Source organism: Myotis yumanensis, unplaced genomic scaffold (genome assembly GCF_028538775.1).
Source record: "Myotis yumanensis isolate MYYU_CA2020_CCGP unplaced genomic scaffold, mMyoYum1.0.hap1 SCAF_14, whole genome shotgun sequence".
Taxonomy (NCBI): Eukaryota; Metazoa; Chordata; class Mammalia; order Chiroptera; family Vespertilionidae; genus Myotis; species Myotis yumanensis.
In genome coordinates, this window is record NW_027223765.1 from 23,800,828 (window position 1) to 23,822,193 (window position 21,366).

A 21,366-nucleotide genomic window follows, 5' to 3' on the forward strand; every position below is an offset into this window, starting at 1 on the left:
CTCCCCTCTCTCTGGGGCACTGCACTCTTTCTTCCAGTTACTGTGAGTCCCGCCGGACACCTTCCCTTTACGGTCAGAAAGGCAGATGTGAGAAAAACTTCCCTTCTGTTTTTAAAGGCTGCTTCAAAATCCACCCTTCTGGTGGCTCTGGTGTTAGCATTTCATCTGGATAGAATTTTGGCCGCCCAGAATGGAAAGAGGGCCCAGGGCAGCCTTTTCTAACGCAGCTTTTGCTTTCTTTGAGAGTTTGTTTCTTCCCTTAGAAAATGTTTGAGGCCTGTGAAATGCTTGTATGCCCTGGGTGTCACTGAACAATAAGAACAGGGAAACACACACACACTCCCCACTGCCTTGTAGAAGTGTACAATATAAACCGGCATTTATTTTGTTTAACTCTCAACGCCAATTGTGTAAGGAGAGATTTGCTGGAGGAAGATGTGGCTTGGAAAAGATAAATGTGGGTAGAAAATACAAAAAAAAAAAAAATGGCTCAATAATTTTCATGGAAGAGGAAGAGACGCTGGGGGAATCTGCCTCCCCTGTTTCTTCCCCCAGCTCCCAGGATGGGTAGAGGTGGTCCCAGTGCTGTGAGCCGTGGCCTGTGCAAGTTCAGGGCTGTCTAAGCGGTAGCCAGAGCCCAGCCCTCACTTTCCTTAGTCCCTCTCATACAGCCGCCCATAGAGGGCTGCCGTCACCAGGCCCGAGGACAGTCCACTCTTCCTCAGAAAGTAGTGGTCATTCTCCCAGCCCAGCTGGTCAGGGGCTTCCAGGGTCATCCCTGAGGTCAGAAACAGAGGAAAGATATAGGAAGTACTGAAGTTACCCCACAGGTGGAACTCAAACAACCCCGTGGCCTCCGTGATCTCCTGCCCACAGGTCTCAAAGCCGAGACCCCCACACTTGACCAGGGCGCACACTTGAACATAGTAAGTGCCGTGCACGGTGTGGAGGCCATTGAAGACCCCGAGGGCATACAGCTCTTCGGACACAGTGGGCCTCTGGTAAAGTAAATGGCAGCAGAGGCCATTCGCACAGACTCGCAGGTAGCCCTCCTTGTCCCACACCGGGACCAGGGTGAAATTGTCATACATCATCTCGGCGTGAAACACGGGAGGGGCATTCATGTTCCATCTAGGGGCCCCATCACAATGGACTTCCTGAGAATCCTTCTCACAGTACGGATCGCCCGCCAAGAGTTTTAAAAATCTGCTATGGGATGGGTCCATTTCCTCTGTGGCATTCTCTGTACCGAGACCCTGTGGGTTTTTGGCTACCTGGGCAATGATAAGGTGACCTGTGAAGTTTTCCGTGTCATGGTGCCAGACGGACTTCAGAGGCGTGTGTATGCCACTTCCAGTCATCCCCAGAGACGGCTGGTGGATGTTAGCAGCCAGCAAGTTGACACCGAAGGCTCTGGCGAAAGCACTCTGAATCTGAATGGCTGCCAAGAGCGGGAGCTGGTTCATCCAGGCGGCCGGAAACACGACGTGCTTCACCTCGGGGTCTCGGAGGAGTTCGATGGCCGGGCGGAAGAACAATATATCAAAGCAGGTAAAGATGCCAAACTTGCCAGCAAAGGGTGTGTCGAAGATAATGTGGTCCACCTGGGGAGGGGTATCGAAAGCTGCCTCAAAGTAGAGGTTGTACTTGCGGTAGCGGTCTAAGAGGGTTCCGTTACTGCTGAACACGACGTTCGTGTTAAACTGGTATCTTCCATCCCGTGGGCACCCTGGGTCACTGCTATGACAAGGCTGCTTCGTCCCGAGGTTGGCCACCAGGAACATCCCTCCCTGGATGGCCATACAGCTCAGGCGCTGGAGGACCTGGAGGGGAAAATAAGGTATAAACAAATGTATAAGTAAATGGATTTTTTAACATTCAGCCTTTGGCCATATAATTTTAAAATAGAAAGTACCTGTATTGTGTCCATAATATATAAAGAGCTATCATAAATCAATAAAAAGCAACCACTACTAAAATTGTACAGAGGAAAGGAAGACCTCAGAGAAGAACAAATACAAATGGCCAACAAACGTCTGAGAAGATGTTCAACCTTATTAGTACTAAGGAAATGCAAATTAAAATAATGAGGGGTTTTTTTTTACCTTCATAAGATTGGCAGAAATTCGAAAGATTATTCTGTCTTACATGGACCAAAAGGTGGGAAAACAGGCACTCATACACTGTTACTGGGGATGTGAAGTGAAATAAAAATCTTTAAAACAATTAAAACTGTGCCTATCTTTCTGCTGAGAAATTCCATTTCTAGGACTCTCACCTTTCAGAAAAACTTAGACATGTTTACAAAAATATGTGTACAAGGATATTCATTGAGATAGTTTATAATAGCAAGAGTTAAAAAAGAATAAGCATAGAGCAGGTTAAAAAAAGGGTATCAATTATAAAATGCATAGAAAAAAACAGATAAGAGTTAGATGCACATCTAATTGTTGATGGCAGTTTCTCGTGGAAGGAAAGTAGGATGAGGGTGTGGGGTAGTGAAGGTTGGCTCTCATTTCTTTCTTTATTTGCTCTATAAGCATATATTCATGTATTTCTTGCATAACTGATAAACAGAACGATCCATAGATGAGTAAATGGCTTGTGATATCTGACATTCTTTAACACGATGAATGTGTGGCACATGAAGTTTGGGGAGTTTGGGTTTCATTTTTTAGGATCCTAGGGTCTCCTTTCAGTCTCATTTCACATGTCTTGGCTTTTGGCCCCTGGCTCGGTTCATTTCTGGATGCCTTTGGCTGACTGAGAGGACGGCTGGGATACTCACACACCTCCATGTCATTGAATCGGTGGGGCTCCAGGCATGGGTTCCACCTGACCAATGGGGGAGACGGCATGAAGTCCAAAAATGGGTAAATGGATGCTCTTGTAAAGTTGAATCCATGAATGCCATCTTCTGGAAACACTATAATCTGTACACCCTGTAAGTCAAAAACATCCAAATATACAGTATGTTATCAGATCATGGGAAATACCACTTCATTCATTCGTTCATTCATCTGACAGCCATCAAGCAATTGCTGTATCCCAGGCAGGACCCAGAGGTTACAAACCAGTGGCTGAACTCTCATCAGGGATCTTAGTCTTGGGGGAGCTGTCTCACTTAGCCTAATTCTGAGGGAACAAAGACAAAGTCCTCTGGCAACAACCATGTACCTGGGGGCATGTCCAGGGAAGGAGGGTTGAAGGCAGCAGGGGCTTGACAAACAGTTAGGGGTTTGGAGTTCTTGGCGATGCAGTAGGAGATAGGGGCCAACTACAAAAGGCCATAATTATTGGGCTCATTAACAGATGTGGTAGCTCCAGTCCAGGAGTTTTTAACCTTTGCTGTGTACTGAAATCAGATGGAGAACTTCTGAAAAAGACTCCTGTGTCGGGGTGATGCTGGGGTCCACACTAAAGTCTGCTTTGACTGATTACGAATGGGGTCCTGGCAACAGTGTTTGTTCAAATGTTCCCAGGTGACTCTAACCCTGCAGCCAAGGCTGCGACCCACTGGGCTGGTGGGTAAGAGTCAAGCGCGTTGATTTCAGCATAGAAACAAGGACTTGCTCTGACTTGCAACTCTCCAACTGGGCATCAGGAGGCTCCCTGCGGAACCCTGACCACACTACAAGCCTTTTCCCACAGCTGGAGACACCTGGGCTCCCTGTGATGCCTGCAGCAACCTACGAAACCCAAACAAGCTGGACAGCCCTCAGCTCTCAGTACCAGGGCCTCCTGCTTCTGCTATTCTCCGCTTCCGTGGCTTCAAATGTCAAGCCTGGGATATTGCCCCAAAGTGAAAGGGGGAGGAAGGCAGAGGAGGCATGAATAATCAAAAATAATGGGCCATATGAGTCACTTATTTCTGGAATGCACTGAAAACTTTCTTTATACATTTTTTTCTGGTTATAAAATTTTCAAAAGTTTAACGTTAGAAAACTTGGAAGACAGAAAATATAAAGTAAGAATTCACAATCCTGTGACATAAAGATACTTATTGTTAATATGTTGGCTATTTTCATTCTCTGTGTGTGTGTGTGTCTAATTGAGATAAGTAAGTTTTCCATCTTGACTTTCTCACTTCATAAAACATCAAGACCACAAAGATACCTTAAAAATATCATTGGTAATGGCCACATTTAATTTAAGAGGACACCACGGACTATTCTCTATCATTGAAAGGTTGAATTGTTACCAATTTTTGTGATAAAAAGAAAACAGTGATGACCATCTGCATACAGGGTGTTCAAAACACTTCATGAATAATGAGTGTTGTACACAAATCTTTGATTGGATCTCTGATTATTTCTTCTATTGGATCTTTGATTTTAAGTGAAATTACTATGTCAAGGGTAGAAGTTGTATGTTCTTAACATACACTGCCAAGTAGCTTTCCAGAAAAATTACACCAATGGACACTCCTGCAGCAGAGTATGAGATAAATGTAAGGGAACATTTTCGAAAACTTGGAAATAAAGCAAGAGGAAGAATACAAGCCTTTCCAAGATACACGAGGGCACTAATTAACCTCACTCAGACTATTTCTCCAGTGAATGTACCACTGTTTGGCTTTGCTATTTAATAAAACATTACGCTAAAGACCACAATTTTACTGCCCCACAGGACAGTGGCCAGTTTTGTATCTATTGACAAATTCACGACCATATTCATCTGACTGACACACACTATTCTTGGTTAAACCAGATTTATCATCTTACTAGTTCCTTACTAAATTAATGAGTTCAAGAAAAGCTTTGACACATGTTCATTCTGTATTTATATGACTCATAGTTTTAACTTTTTGAAAATTATACTTGACTTCCTTTAGTAAAAACAAAACTTTGAGAGTATTGAATGGTTTTTTAATAGAAAATGACATTGAAGTTATGTATAGATATTAGATTAATATTAAAATCGAGTTGGATGTCCTGAGTACATATCTGCCAGGAATGAGAAGAGGAACCAAACCTGAGCTGGGGCAGAATGTTGGGTCTGATGTATTACCAATCCTTTGTAGGACCGTTTGGGAAGTAGGTGACATTCCTGACAAGTGACTTGCGCACCTTTCTGATAACTCAATGAGATCAAGAACTCCTGAGGAATTACGGTTGCCAACCCAGGAGACTGACCAGCCTAATATCTCTAAGCTGGACTCCTTTTCATCCCGACCTGTGGGACGGGAGCTCTGGGCCATGGAGGATGTTTAAGGAGAAACCGGATGTCGGGTTGGGAACAATAGAGAAGAGTGTCACCCATCAGAAGTTGCACCAGGTCTCTAAGCTCCCTTCCAACATTAGTTGTGTGTGTGCGTGTGTGTGTGTGTGTGTGTGAGTTCACGTGCTCGAATGCCTTGTAGGCTAGAATTTTTCAATGTAGTCACAGAGAGTGCTGTCCAGGCAGTCCTGTCCACCCTGACCCGAGACAGGGACCGTCTGGGGCAGGACCTGTTGGCATGACTGGTCTGTCCCCTAAACTCACAGACACAGGGACGTTCTTCTCACGTGGAGGCGGAACAGGGCTTCCTCCAGCAGCTGGGCTTCCCACCCCACCAACAGGGTTAAACCCCAAACTTCCCTTTGGTTATGGGTTTCCCATCAGGGCATTTTCTTATAGTAACATCTGGCACCGACATTTCCCTCTGCCCCACCCTTCCTGGCAGGCGCTGGCAGCGAGGGCCAAGCAGGAAGCCTCCACAAAGGCTGGCACCGAGCTCCCTTTGTGCCTCTGGGCTCAGTTCTGTCTGCACTGAGTTCTCAGGACTGTTCACGGTCTGGCCCTGAGACCAGAAATAAACCCCAAACCATCTGAAGGCAGCAAACAGCGGTTCTGTGGATGCCTCCTATGTCAGGGCAACTCAGAATGCCCCAGAAGGCAGGACACGCCACTGTGCCTGGTGGTTTTCAGATTTCCTGCACGTCAGAATCCCCTGGGAAGCTTTAAAAATCCCAAGGCCCAGCCCGCCAGCCCATAGCCCATCCAACTCTGCAGGCGTGGGACCCAGGCACCCACACTTGTTTAAAACCGGCCAAGCAATTCCTCCACTCAGCCACATTCCAGACCAGGGACCCAGCCCCGGCTTCTGAGACTTGCAGTGAAAAGCATCGCCCAGGGATCTTGCTAACACGTAGGTCTGATTCAGCGGGTCTGGGACGGGGCCCACATTCTGCATGTCCCACAGGCTCGGAAGGGCTGCTGCCACCGCTGGTCCACGGACCACTCTCTGAGCAGCCACGCTCTCGCCCACTTTCTGCTTCAGCCGCCTTTGCAGAGGGGCTGCAGGAACCCCTGACCCAGGGCTGAAGGGCAACTCCCCTGGTTCTGGGAGACAAGCTGAGGCTCTGCCCCGGGAGCATGCCTTGCCTTTTGGGCTGCAGTCATCACTTGCTGCTCATAGATGTCCAGGTTCTGGTTCATCAGCTCCAAGGCCTGCTTGCGGCTGGTGAGAGCTAGAGGGTTTGGACTCGAGATCAAATGGTGCTCGTACACCGCGGCCACGTACTGTTCAGTGTCGCCATCCTCCGCCACGCCACGCTCCCTGGTGTGGGCTCCCAGGGCCACTGCATAACAGCCGCAGAGGAGAAGAGCGAGGGGACTGCAGGCTCCAGACATGATGGAGACCGTAAATCTGGAATGTAACGAGGCCCGGGGAAAAACAGCTGAATAAAGAATCCTGCCAGGAACTTCGCTTTTGCAACTGTGATTTATTAATTCCCAGCAATTAACCTCACCCGCCGTGGTGCTGCCGCTCAAAGAGTTTGTTTCATGTTCCTAATAAAAGGGTATGTGTTTCTCTCCAAACACGTCGCTGTGTTTAAAATGGCTCGCTGTGTTAATAGTCTGGTTTTAGAACATTTCCAAAACAGACCCAGTGTCTGCGTCACTAATCTCTCCTCTGGCTGCACACTTACATTTTGGGCAACAATAATTATTCCGATTGTTTCACATGATTCTGTGACATAGTCCACATCCCACAGCCTGCCCTTTATGCACACAAGCATACTACAGGTCAATCACCCTTACCAACTATGACTGTTGTGAGTCTAATAACACAGCTTGGCTTTCCTAGTTGTAAAAACAGAGTGGATTAACATTCTCCCTGCATTCCTTTGGTTAGTAATGAATATGAAAGGTAAGACTCCCTTTACTCAGCATCACTTCCTTTACTTGGTGCAGAGAAGCTGCTGAATTCCACATGAATGCCAGGATGGACTCTGTTATGAATAGACTAGAGGCCCGGTGCATGAATTTGTGCACGGGTCGGGTCCCTCGGCCTGGCCGGTGATCAAGGCCTATTGATTGGGGGGGACCGGCCGGCGGGGAGAAGGGACCATGGGAGGTTGGCCTGCTGCCCCCCCCCCCCCAATCAGGGCCTGGGGGGTGGGATCATGGGAGGTTGGCCAGCTGGCCCTCAGATTGGAGCCAATGTGGGGGCCGGTTGGCTGGGGGGAGGGGCCATGGGAGGTTAGCCAGCCAGCCAGGGGTAGCGTGGGGGGGGGGGGGGGGGCGGCGGCGCAGGAGGTTGGCTGTGGGAGCACACTGACTACCACAGGCAGCTCCTGCATTGAACGTCTGCTCCCTGGTGGTCAGTACGCGTCATAGCGACTGGTCAACTGGTTGTTCCGGTCGTTTGGTCGTAATGTTCACTTAGGCTTTTATATATATAGATAACAAGAAGTGTCCCAACCACACCATGACTTTTTCCTCCTTGAACTTGACAATTGCCATTGCCCATCATCACTTCTCAACCTCTGTCTCTGTGACTCTAAAACTCTTGCTGGAAAGCATACTTATTTGGGAAAAAAAAACCTTCTGTAGTGACAAAAATGCAATTTTCTAGAAAATAAACTAGAATTTTCTAGAAAGTGACCTTAGCTTTGTAGTTCCTACCATAAGAGATTAAAAGTAAATTATAAATTGTGTCACTTACAATGACACTTCTGTGTACCTTTTTTCCCCCCCAAATAGGAATTTTTATTTCTCTCTCTCCCCCCTTTATATTGATTTTATTGGGGTGATACTGGTTAACAAAATTATACAGGTTTCAGGTGCACAATTCCACAACACATCATCTGTACACTGTATTGTATGTTTACCACCCTAAGTTAGGTCTCCGTCCATCACCATTTATCCTCCCTCCCTTCCCCCAAATCCCTCTCCCTTTCCCCAATCACCACACTGTCCATAATGTGTTACTAAGTGTTTTAACGTGTAGAGTCCAATTCTGCCTTGAAAATCAGCCTGGCCTCAGCTGGAGCCCCACCCTCGGGGCACGATTCACCCAGTGGTGTGCCAAGGCCCAGCCACATGCTCTGGGGAGATGTGCTGGGGCTGACCAACTGCCCAGGAATCCGGATTAAACACCAAGAGAACAAAGACAAATCGAGGAATCATATTGCTGCTCTTTCAAAATGAAATGACGCCCTGCCCAAGTTTGACTCATAATGCCTGTGTTTGCATTTCAAAACCAAATTGTCCAGGCTGCAAATTTCTTTTTTTTCTTTCTTCTTAAACGTTCCAGAATCAAAAGTAACCATAATTATTTTCAGCAACAGAACAAGGACTAGCGATGCTCAGTTACTATCCTCAGAAAATCAAATACTTCTCCAAATAAGGCATTCTGCCCTCAACCCTGCCCCCTCTCACACTGTTGCTTCTTTCCCCAGGGAATAAATGTACCATCCAAATACCAAACCCCAGGACTTGTTGCCATTCATCTGGGACACTGTCCACAATGTTTTAAGATCAGAACAAGGGGCCTTTGAGTGAGCAGTCACGGGATTTTGAGTAGAAACAAAAGTATGATTGATAAGCTTTCTTATCTAAATTTTGCCTCTGAAGACCAGCAAAGAATAATTTTTAAAGTCTCACAATCTATTTTCCATTCCATCTCTGCTTTCGTAATGATGATAACGGGGAGTGGTTTTGGGGGAAAACTTGCATTTTCAAAGTCATAGTCACAATATTGCTAAGGTATAAGGCTATGGCCTCACTAAGAAGTGGGGAAACTGAGGCTGGGGTGTGTGTGAGAGAAGGCATTCGAACCAGTGCCTGATGGAGGCAGGTCAGGAGTTCCTGGGGCCAAGAGTGGCGCTCACAGCAGCCCCCTTTCTCAACTAAGAGCTGTTACCACAGGTCTGGGAACACGGAACATTTGTTGAAGTCTCACAGACTTGCAAGCCAGCAAAACAAGGAAACTGTGGAAACAGCAAGATATCACATTACTCTCTAGCTTGAGAAAATAAAATCTAGCTTATTTGCAAAAGGAGCCAGGCAGGAGAGCAGTAAATGGCACTTATTTGTGCGTGAACAGAGGTGGGTGATAATAAGAGGTTATGCAGATTCAACCAGGTATTCATGCTTGAAAGAAGCAAGCCTAATGAGGTAGGCGAGAATGAGTAATTACAATAAAAATAGGAATAACGGTTTGCCTTTTTGAAGAGTGGGGAAATAGCCAATAGCTGCCATTTTAACCAAATTTGCAAATGCTGGTTTCCCCTCTTTATTTGACCCTACAGGACTGTCTCAGGAAAAACCAAACAAGGTCAAGGCAGGGACTCCTCTGAAGGGCACAGCAGGTGGGACTGGAATGGACAGTTTCCAGTGCTTGCCAGATGCTGGCTCATGACGCCTGCACAGTGGGCTGGGGATGAGAGGGCTTCCTGGGAACAAGGGGGCTCTGGAAAGTCATGAGGTTCTTGGAGAGCCAGCAACTGATCCACCTTTAGAGCTGGCCAAGACCTGGACCATAAACAAGATGGTCTCGAGAAGTATGTGCTTGTCTATACAAGTAGCTATGCTCCCCTTGCATTGGAGGGCACGTGACAGGTGAGACTGAACTTCAGGAAGGGTCCAGCATGAAGGCACCATTGAGATGACCTGCGCTTTCACACCCTGCTTGACATGCTCTGGGATGGGGGCATCGGCCTGTGGGATGCCCTGAATCCCACTGCTAGGAAACAGCAGCGCCAGGAGGGCTCATGTCAACATCCATGGGGCACCCGACTGTGTGCCAGATACAGATGCAGGTGTCAGGGATACAGCAGTGAACAGGCCCAGCCTCTCCTCATGGAGCGCCTGCTCTGGATGTATGGAAAGACGGACAACCACAATCAAATAAGTATCTAGCGGGCCAGATGACCAATGCAGAAGACAGTGAAGAGGGAGGAAGGACCTGGCTTGAATGAGGAAGAGTTTTAGTCAGTATGGTCAGGGAAGGCCTCAATGAGAAGGTGATGCCTGAAGAAGGTGAGAGAGGAGGCCATTTGGATGCCTGGGGAACAGTGTCCCACTTGGAGCAAATGGCTCAGTCAACCCGTGTGTAATCTTCCTGGGAAGGTTCAGGAAACAGCAAGGAGAACAGTTGGCTGGAGCCCAGGAATCAGGGGAAGGCAGCAGAAAATGAAGTCAGAGGGAGAAATAACAGGGGACCCCTCCCTGGCCTCCACACACCTCCCTGCAGCTGCCACTGCCCTCTTTGTTCTCATCTCAGTAGAAGGACAGGTGAGATCCAGTTAAAGCCTGAGTCAGTCATGACGCTCCTCTGCTCAGAATTTCGCAGGCCTCCCCCTCCTGCAGAATGAAAACCTGAGACTTTCCAGCGTGCCAAGAGGAAAGATGGGGCAGACAGAAAATCCCTGATGGGTGGGAAGAGATCTTCTGGAGTGCCATCTTTAGCAAGCATCCGGATCTTTCAACTGGCCTACAGAGGCCTCTGTTTCTCATTTCAGAATGGAAAGTACTCCCCCAATACTAATCCTAACCAGGAAGGTTTCTGTGATCTAGAAGGAAAAAAAAAAAAAAAACAAAGTCTAAATCACATGGAAATCCATTTTTCAGAAATTTGGTAACATGTCAATTACCAGATATTTTTACACCCAAGGAGCTTCTTCCCACCTTAAGTGACTCATCCTGATAATTAGCTGTTTCCTTCCTAGCCACTCTAGTACAATAGTGCCTTTTGCAATAAAATGAGAGAATTATTATTAAGGTATTCTTAATAAGATAATTTCAGAGGCAGGGATATATATTTAAAGATTATATATAGACCTATTGATCCTGTTAACAAAAGAACTTGTCACTCTACTTGTCGGGGAGAGTAACGATCCCTCCTTGGGAAAGGAGGCAGGCAAAGTCGGCAGAGGAAATGTCACATCCTCTGGGACAAGGCCTGAGTAAGTCATTAGTAATCAGCTGGGTGTATGTTTCCAAGTCTGTCAGACAGGAAGCCAAGAAAAACACTGTTCTACACCTATTCTCATGAATTTTGTGATTTCCATGTTCAAGTCCTTTTACATAAGCAGGAGAAATAATATCCATCCCCTTCGAATTTACATAATGAATTGAAAGAAATCCCAAAAGAGATCGTTCATTTCCTAGAAAGCCTCTTGTTTTCTTCTTCTCCCTGCTGGCAGTGTTAGACATGAACTCATCCATTGCCGGAAGCCGGTCCATCCTTGCTGCTTGACACAGTTGCTGCAGGGAAGAAACATCTGCACAGCATATGTTTCAAGGGACCTGGCGTATATGGCATACTGTTCTTAATATGTTTGTTCCCCTACTTAGCACTATGTGTTTTAACCAAGGTTACTTCTCCAAGAAAGGTTGTTTCCCCAGGTGGGGATTTTTCCCTGGAGTTAGGGATTAACAGGACTAAGGAAGGGAATAAATCAGTAAAACCCCTTAACTAAGTGCCAGGTGGGTAGTTAATCACTTTAACTACGAACAATCACGCTTAAACTACATAATCTTTACTCAGGATACTCTCCTTCAGTTACTTCCTTGAAGCTTAACAGAACAATAGAGTAGTGACCTTGGAATGGAGATAACAAATGCCCTAACCTTTGGAATAGAATGGATAGGATTAAAATCAACTGGTATAAATACAGATGTAACAGGAGAATAAAGACAGAACCTGGCTGGAGAACCTAGCTACAGAACTTGGCTGGAGAACCTAAAGAGAGAACCTGGCTATGCTGATCAACTGAACGCTGTCTCCATGTCATTCCTTCTTCGCCGACTCTGTCTACACCTTTGGGAACCCCTGGACCTGCTGGGGCAGGACCCCAACAATCCATGACTGTCCCCTAGAACAAGAAGTCCCACAATGGTTCTTGCTTTAAGAGCTTTGTGCAAACCCACCCACCACCGAGACTCTTTATTATTATTTTTTTATTTAAGAAGCAGAGACTCTCCTTGCCACTGTTGGTATGCAAGTCCCACATCAAGCCTGCATTTTTTTTTTCTAAAAATATATTTTATTGATTTTTTACAGAGCAGAAGGGAGAGAGATAGAGAGTTAGAAACATCGATGAGAGAGAAACATCGATCAGCTGCCTCCTGCACATCTCCCACTGGGGATGTGCCCTCAACCCAGGTACATGCCCTTGACCGGAATCGAACCTGGGACCTTTCAGTCCGCAGGCTGACGCTCTATCCACTGAGCCAAACCGGTTTCGGCAAGCCTGCATTTTTTAAAATATATTTTATTGACCTTATACAGAGAGAAAGGGAGAGGGATAGAGAGTTAGAAACATCCATGAGAGAGAAACATCAATCAGCTGCCTCCTGCACACCCCTACTGGGGATGTGCCCACAACCAAGGTACATGCCCCTGACCAGAATCGAACCTGGGACCTTTCAGTCCGCAGGCCGACACTCTATCCACTGAGCCAAACCAGTTAGGGCACCACCAAGACTCTTGATGTCTTAGTGGGATATGTCAAGTGTGAGTGGCAACTGATGATGAGGTTAAAGTTCTAAGGTTGAACTCACAAGAAACAGTGAACAAGTTACCAAGCCTCTCAGTTAAACTGGTAACTTGTGATTTCACCTTTTTAAAAATTCCAGCTATTTATTTATCTTGGAGAAAAAAGAGTGATATGCAGAAGTATAACTGTGGACCAGGCCTTTGTCTTCAGGCCTGTTTCTGCTCTGTTGGCTAGAGTAATTTGTCTTAGAGCACTAAATGAGCAATCAAGGGATCATGACTCTTGAACTTAAACATGTCATCCTTCTTTTCTCAAATGGGAAATTATCTTCATAACTTAAGTCAAACAAAACCTTTCCCTGAAATGCCCAGGTGTTGAAGGTGTTGAATGTAAGAAGGCTCTTTTTCATTTTGTGCAGACAGAAAAAAAGCCCCAGCTGAGAAGGATTCTATAGGTTTGCTACTGCCACCCCGTGGACAAACTGAGTGTCATTAATCCAAGGACCACAATAGCAGAGGGATTCTTAAACAATAAATGGATGGCTTTTCCCCTCCTTTCTAATATGTCAGCTATCTCTTTTACAGTGAAAACAAACAAACAAACAAACAAAACAAACAGAAAACATTTGACTTTCAAAGATTCACATCTCATAAAAGCTGTTTTCCATTTGCCACCTTCCTAGGACCTATTGCATAAATTTGTTGTGATTTCTTATCTTATAGTCACGCACCCCAAGGATGTGGCTAGAGTACAAGGCGATGCAACCCCCAACACTGTTACAGACAGCGCGTGCATGGGGAAACCTGGCTAAGTTAAGGGAGCTAGCAGGACAAGATTCTATATTGATGCCACATTGCATTTTGTATGTTACATGTTATTGTTTTTAAGCCATTTTGACATCTCGTTTTATCTTCCTGCCACATAAAGCAGTGAAAGCAGATGGTAAAATCCTATCTTTATGGTGAGAGAATGCTCCAGGACTGATTAGTGGTGAGAACAGACGAGACAGGCTCCTGGTGCAACCCTCCTAGCACATATTGAAGAATGGGGGTCATTTATCAGTCGAACCTTCAAAGACCACCATGGAGTCTTCAACGCAGCTGGCAGAATTACAGAAATTCAAAGTGGCACTCCTAAGAGAAATTCCAGGTGGTCAAACCAGAGCAGGGCTTCTCAAATGCAGGCTTGACATTGGGTCCCCTGGAGGGCGTGAACAGCAGGTCCCTGATCCTCATGCCCAGACATTATGATTCAGCAGGTCTGGGGTAGGGCCTGGGAAGATGCATTTTCTAACACATTCCCAGGTGAGGCTGATGCTGATGCTCCTGGCCTGGGGTCACACTTGGAGGACCACTAGGCGGGAGGATAAAGGCATGTAGAACCTACATTCTGACTCCTCTCTTTCCCTCACATCAAAGAAAAACCTGCATCTAAACCATCACCTTTATTTCCCACATGCCTCTCCAATAGGGTTGATACAATGTGGGCAGATTTCAGTGTTTCCACCATCTCTAGTGAAAATGAGCAGCAAAGTATTTATACTAGGGAAAAGAAATCCCCCCACCTCACTCCCAAATTTGATCCAGGTCAGTTCAAGGACGCAGAGCTTATCTCTCTGCCTTGACATGAATGTCTCTGTGGAACCGCTTGTTACACCAGTAACATCTGTTTAAATAAAGTTCCTGATTAAAAAAAATAAAACAGGAGTAGCTGGTAGGTAGTCTATTAGACCCTTTCCTTCCTGCTGTCCTTAAAGAATCAAGCCACCAGGAGTTCTACAGCTGCAAGAAAATTATTCTTCCATCAAGCAGTTGAGCCCAGGAAAGGACAGCCTCAGATGAGGCTGTCTCCATATATTTTTTTATCTCATCTTTTGTTTCTTCTTTGACCCAGTCATTTTTAGTAGTATGTTATTTAATCTCCACATATTTATGGGTTTAATTACTTCCTTTTTACAGTTGATTTCTAGTTTCAAGGCTTTGTGGACAGAGAATATGCTTGGTATAACTTCAATCTTCTTGAATTTGTTGATGCTAGTTTTGTGACCCAACTATGTGCACTGGAGAAGACTGTATAATCTTATATTCTGGGATGAAAGGTTCTGGAAATGTCAATTATGAACATTTGATCTAGAGTTTCATTTAAGGCTGATAGTTCTTTATTGATTTTCTGTTTTGTTGGTATGTCTAAAGCTATCAATGGAGTATTAAGGTCTTCAATTATGATTGTGTTTTGATCTGTTTCTCCATTTAGTTTTGTGAGTAGTTGTTTTATATATTTCAGTGCTCCCTACTTGGGTGCATATATATTAAAAAGCATTGTTTTCTTTCTTTCTTTTTTTAAAAAGTAAGTCTTTATTGTTCAGATTATTACAGTTGTTCCTCTTTTTTCTCCCCATAGCTCCCCTCCACCCGGTTCCCACCCCACCCCATCACCTTACCGCCCCTCCATTGTCCTCGTCCATAGGTGTTCGATTTTTGTCCAGTCTCTTCCCGCTCCCCCGACACCCCTTTCCCCCCGAGAATTGTCAGTTCACTCCCTTTCTATGCCCCTGATTCTATTATATTCACCAGTTTATGCTGTTCATCAGATTTTTTATTCACTTGGTTTTTAGATTCACTTGTTGATAGATACGTATTTGTTGTCACTTTGTTGTTCATAATTTTTATCTTTACCTTTTTCTTCTTCTTCCTCATCTTAAAGAATACCCTTCAGCATTTTATATAATACTGGTTTTGTGGTGATGAACTCCTTTAGCTTGTTCTTATCTGTGAAGCTCTTTATCTGACCTTCAATCCTAAATGATAGCTTTGCTGGGTAATCTTGGTTGTAGGTTCTTGCTCTTCATCACTTTGAATATTTCTTGCCATTCCCTTCTGGCCTGCATAGTTTCTCTTGAGAAATCAGCTGACAGTCGTATGGGTACTCCCTTGTAGGTAACTGTTTTTCTCTTGCTGCTTTTAATATTCTCTCTGTCTTTAGCCCTTGGCATTTTAATTATGATGTATCTTGGTGTGATCCTCTTTGGATTCCTTTTGTTTGGGGTTCTCTGTGCTTCCTGGACTTGTAAGTCTATTTCTTTCACCAGGTAGGGGAAGTTTTCTGTCATTATTCTTCAAATAGGTTTTCAATATCTTACTCTCTCTCTTCTTCTGGCACCCCCATAATTCGGATGTTAGTACACTTGAAGTTGTCCCAGAGGCTCCTTACATTATCTTCATATTTTTGGATTTTCTTTTCTTTTTTCTTTTCCGGTTGGGTGTTTTTTGCTTCTTCGCATTTCAAATCTTTGACTTGATTCTTGGGATCCTCTAGTCTGCTGTTGGATCTCTGTATATTATTCTTTATTTCAGCCAGTGTATGCTTAATTTCTAATTGGTCCTTTTTCATATCCTTGAGGGTCTCCCTAAATTTCTTGGAGGTTTCTAGAAGATTCTTGAGTAACCTTATAATCATGGTTTTGAACTCTATATCCAGTAGTTTGCTTTCCTCCATTTCTTTCATTTATGACATGTTTCTTTGTCTCTGCATTTTGGCTGCTTCCCTGTGTTGATAGAGTGGCTTTCTGTGCTAGGTGTCCTATAGGGCCCAGTGGCTCAGCCTCCCCAGTCACCTGAGGTGGACGCTCTTGGTGCACCCCTTTGTGGGCTGTGTGCACAGTCTTGTTGTATTTAAGCCTTGATTGCGGTTGGTATCACTGGGCAGAATTGACCTCCAGACCAATTGGCTGTGAGGACCAGTTGTGTCTACAATGGGAGAACTGCTGTGCTGGAAACACCCTTATGGGGCAGGACTGCCTTCAGTGGGGCTTTGGTGCTCACTGATTCTGCCCCATGAGTGTGTCTCTTATGGATCTGAAGAGTTGTAATCTGGTGTGGTCTCACTTTGACCACTGGGTACACTGGCACTTGGATCTCCAAGGAGGTGCAAAGTCAGCCACTGCCTGAGACCACCCAGCAGGAGCTACAGAGAGATCTGCAGATTCTTCCCTCTGGCACCTGGGACCCGGGCTTCCCTCACAGCCCCGGCTTCCTCCAGTAGGTCATCCAGAAGGATGTCTGGTCTAATTAGCATATTACAGTTTTATTATTATAGATTTTATTATATTATTTATTATATTATATTTATGTTTATATTTCATACAACGTATTTCCTAATGTGCCATTTTTAATGTTGGTTTTAAAAATAGTGTTCTACATAAATTTCCTGTTTTCTTATTTTTCCTCCTTTTTGTTTGCATTTAAGATATTTCATTTCAGTTTTCTCTTCTATTTCAGCCATTCTATAATGTATCACAAAATCTCTAGTTCATTTCATTTGATAGCCAAACACTTCATGTTTTTTACAGCTGTATAGTATTCTATTGTGTAAATGTACCACAGCTTAAAAAAAAAATGTTTTTCTTGATTTCGGAGAGTAAGGAAGAGGAAGAGAGAAACATCAATGATGAGAGAGAATCATTGATCAGCTGCCTCTTGCACGCCCCCTATTGGGGATCCAACCCAAAACCTGGGCATGTGCTCTGACTGCAAATCTAACCGTGACCTCCTAGTTCAGAAGTCAATGCTCAACCACTCAGCCACACCAGCTGGGCCAAATATATCATATTTAATAAAATGTGAGACTACTTTTCACAGGTTTAGCTAGTGTTATGCTTTCAAATAATCACGAGGACTTTCAGTGTCCTTCATTCACTGAAAATAAGACATACCATCATAATTTGGGGGCCTGAGGAGTTACCACCTGTAGAGCTCCCTGTTTTAAATCTTTAGAGAATATATTTTCTCCAGGTGATAGAGTAGGCAGTTAGATAGGCATGAGCAGAGCAGGAACAATAAGCCAGGTATGGAATGCCACCAAAGCCAAAAGTCCTGGGAGCCTAGCAATGAGCAAAACTGGGAAAATAAGTATTATAGTCTAGTACAGGGGTGGGCAAACTTTTTGACTCGAGGGCCACAATGGGTTGTTAAACTGGACTGGAGGGCCGGAACAAAAGCATGGATGGAGTGTTTGTGTGAACTAATATAAATTCAAAGTAAACATCATTACATAAAAGGGTATGGTCTTTTTTTTTTTTTTTTTAGTTTTATTCATTACCCACAGAATGACTTCTCCTCCCCTAGAATGTTGGGAGTCATGTAGTTTAGACACCCTTAGAGAAGGAACAAAGAGCTGGAGAATAGTCTTATAGACTTCCATACAAGCCCGTGCACCACCACTCCCTTACGCATTAAGTACTCAGGACAATGAGGTTCTGGTCAGCATCAAATAACCTTAGGAATAAAGCCTCTAGTCCAGGGGTCCTCAAACTACGGCCCGCAGGCCACATGCAAATACAAATATTGTATTTGTTCCCGTTTTGTTTTTTTACTTCAAAATAAGATATGTACAGTGTGCATAGGAATTTGTTCATAGTTTTTTTTTAAACTATAGTCGGGCCCTCCAACGGTCTGAGGGACAGTGAACTGGCCCCCTGTTTAAAAAGTTTGAGGACCCCTGCTCTAGTCTGGTGACCACAGAGACAGAGTTTTGATCAAACTAGAGATAACAACTGGGCCTCAGTTGTATTTCAGCTCCAGGCCCAGAGAAACAGCAAGGCCAGGTGGGGTGATGCCATTGCTGATATCAGGACCAGCTGTGATGACTAATAACCTGCCTTGGTACTGACCAATCAGAGACCATGACCCTGAAAGGACATGCCTGGAAAACTGATGAATATTCTATTGAGATCATCCCTTGAGACCTTCCCTGAAATTCCTGCCCTTCGAAAACAGATAAAAACCCTCAAGGCAAGGGACTGAGGGTGCACTCTTTTCTCTCTTTCTCTTTCTTTTTCCCTTTCTCTCTCTCAAAAGCTCTTCACTTTCACCCCTTTCTTCCCTCAGGCATGTACCTTTGCTTTCTTTTTCCTAAGTTCCAAAGGCCCTTCTTTTGCCTCTAAAACTTATTTCCTGAGTCCATGCAGCACAACTGGTTCACTTCTTCTACCTCTGTGACTTTCTAAATAAACTTGCATTAGAGTTCTTTGCTCTAAATGCTCTTAGCTGAATTCAAGGATAGAGGCCTCACTCTGCCATTAACACAGGCACGATATTTTCAGTTCTTACGAAATTGCCTGGTTGCTTGGATATTCCTTCACCCAGATGGGAGAAAATCACCAAATAACTCTTTCATAATCTCAGTTCCAGAACCCACAAATAGAATAATCGATATGAAAATTCTGATGACTGGCTCTGCTCTTTGGAGAGCGTGTTGGCATTATGTTAGCCTTTAAAAAAAATTTAAACTTATTTCTCTTTTGACCTTTTTCCATCAATAAAGAAATTAATAAACAAAACAAAACAAATAAAAGCTCAATAAAATACCCAACAAAAGAAAATTATCTGTGAAAGTAATAAAGAATGTGGCTAATCCTTACAAAGTCTGCACAAATGGCCTTGGACAAATTACAAAATAATTCTGAAATGTTGTCATTATAATTAGATTGAAAGGAGTTGCTCCCAGTGCCTGCTACTCCTGCAGGTTAAGTACTCTCCTCATTCTGCTGAATCATCAGGCCCAAGTGAACAGTGGAACTTTGCCCTGAATTGAAAGGTATAAAGGTGAAAGCAAATTTCAACAGTCTCGCTGACCTTTCCCTGTGCTAAAGGGCAGAATCCTTTTGCAAAACCAGTTAATCTAAAATCAGGGGATTTATTCCAACTCATAGTTGGAGTGATTCTATCAGTAATTCTTTTGACACCCAGGACCCGAGAACTGATTACCATCTACACAGTCTGTGCTGTTAATGCCAAACCAGTCTTGAATTAACCAACAGTCCAAATTAATCAATAGTATTACTTTGGTAACAGGCAATCATACATTTATTTTACTTTTCCTTTATTTTAGAGAGAGAAGAAGGGAAGGGGGGAAAGAGAGAGAAACATAGATGTGAGAGAGAAACATCGATCAGTTGCCTCCCATATCTACCCCAACCAGGGATCAAAACCACAGCCTGGGTATGTGCCCTGACTGGGAATTGAACCCTCAACCCTTCAGTGCACAGGATGACAGTCCAACCAATTGAGCCACACTGGCCAGGGCAGGCAATCATACATTTACTTATTATCTCATTTCTCAAGCATGAGTACAGAGCTAGTGTTCTCAAGTTGGGATGCAATTCAAAATAAGAGAGCAGCTTTAAAACACTCCACATCCTCAAGTATTTTTGAGTTCCACTCTTTGTGATTGAAGACTGTTACTGAGCAGATGGCCTAATGACCCTGAGTCCACAGCCTAAGAAATCGCACATTGCAAGCATCTTTTTTCATTCAACAATGTGTTTTAAAAGGTTATCAGATGCAGGGGCTGGTTGTAAATAGGGAATGAATCTAAGAATTATGAAAACCCACATATACTGACTTTGGAACGACAAGAGTGGAGAGAGAAATGCGGGTTTGAGAAAACAATGGTCAAAAGTAACTAGATTCTTATCTGTTGGGGCCCAAGGGAATAGGGCACAAGACTGGGAGTCTGAAGCATGGTCTGGGTCCAGTGGCTCTGGGCAAGTTACTTTACCTCCTGCTTTTTAACACTGTTCTCATCTACAATACTGGGGTAAAGGGTGCTCGTCCGTCTACTTACGGATTTAATGAACGTGTGTTACGATGCTTCACAGATTGCAGCCACAAAATTATGAAAGAAAGCATATATGTTAATAACGCATGTAAATAACCTAGAACAGCCCTGACCGGTTTGGCTCAGTGGATAGAGCATCGGCCTGCGGACTCAAGGGTCCCAGGTTTGATTCCGGTCAAAGGCATGTACCTGGGTTGCAGGCACATCCCCAGTAGGAGGTGTGCAGGAGGCAGCTGATCGATGTTTCTCTCTCATCGCTGTTTCTAACTCTCTATCCCTCTCCCTTCCTCTCTGTAAAAAAAAATCAATAAAATATATTAAAAAACAAAACAAAACAAAAAAACCTAGAACACAGGGGATGAGAAAGCAGGACTACAAGACCCAGCAACCACTTTGCCTAACCCTAGAACCCGCCCTGGTCCCAGCAGCCTTTGCGGCGGGGGCGGGGCCAGGAGCGCGCCGCGCCGGGCCACGCCCCCTCCCCCGTCCTCCTTCGCCGGGACTACGCGGGCCCGAAACGGGAGCACCGGTCCTTGGGGAGAGGCCTCCGAGTTTCGGTTTCTTACCTGCTCGGCAGAGGCCGCAGCGTCCCGATAGCCTTGCCTTCCAACAGCGACCCCGCGAATGGAGGGACGTGCAGAAGGTCCCAGTCGGAGAGAGCATGTAGTAATACTCACGCTTCCCCCAGAGCGCGGACTAACTCCAGCCCCGCCTCTTCCGCCCGGCTATTTAATGCTGCGGGTTGCCCTCCTCCTGTCAGTCAGAGGTGCAGGCCGCTCCTGGTCCGCTTGCCGCCGACTGGGGGACTGTGTTGAACTTTGAGGTGGAAGATGTCGGAAAGTAACTTCGGCGACGCAAGCGAGGAACAGGTGTCTGGCGCTGCAGTCCTCGCCCGGGCCCTGAAAGCGCAAGTACGAGGGACCTGCCTGAGGGGACGGGCTCCTACGGGAGCCGGCGAGGGCCGAGCTGTGTTGGGAGCCGGTATTGCCGCGGGGGCGGGGGGCGGCGGGGGGTGTAATTGGGAAGGAGGGAGGGA

At 45.1% G+C, this 21,366-nt stretch overlaps 2 protein-coding genes across 4 annotated transcripts in view; one reads left to right on the forward strand and one right to left on the reverse strand.

Annotated features, from left to right (window-relative positions):
- Nucleotides 1–362: 362 nt before the first annotated feature.
- Nucleotides 363–20,979, reverse strand: BTD (biotinidase). The gene is made up of 4 exons (XM_070433366.1): nt 20,897–20,979; nt 6,367–6,631; nt 2,793–2,942; nt 363–1,823 (listed from the first exon to the last, which is right to left on the reverse strand). The coding sequence occupies exons 2-4, from the start codon at nt 6,613–6,615 to the stop codon at nt 654–656; spliced, it is 1,569 nt and encodes a 522-aa protein (XP_070289467.1). The 5' UTR covers nt 6,616–6,631; nt 20,897–20,979; the 3' UTR covers nt 363–653.
- Nucleotides 20,862–21,366, forward strand: part of HACL1 (2-hydroxyacyl-CoA lyase 1) — a 55,552-nt gene continuing 55,047 nt past the window's right edge. For all 3 annotated transcript variants that reach the window (XR_011473682.1, XR_011473681.1, XM_070433365.1), the window contains exon 1: nt 20,862–21,241. Coding sequence is in view for 1 of the 3 variants with exons in the window: in XM_070433365.1 (XP_070289466.1) it covers nt 21,161–21,241 (81 nt within the window). In the remaining 2 variants the exon portion in view is untranslated. The remainder of the gene's footprint in view (nt 21,242–21,366) is intronic.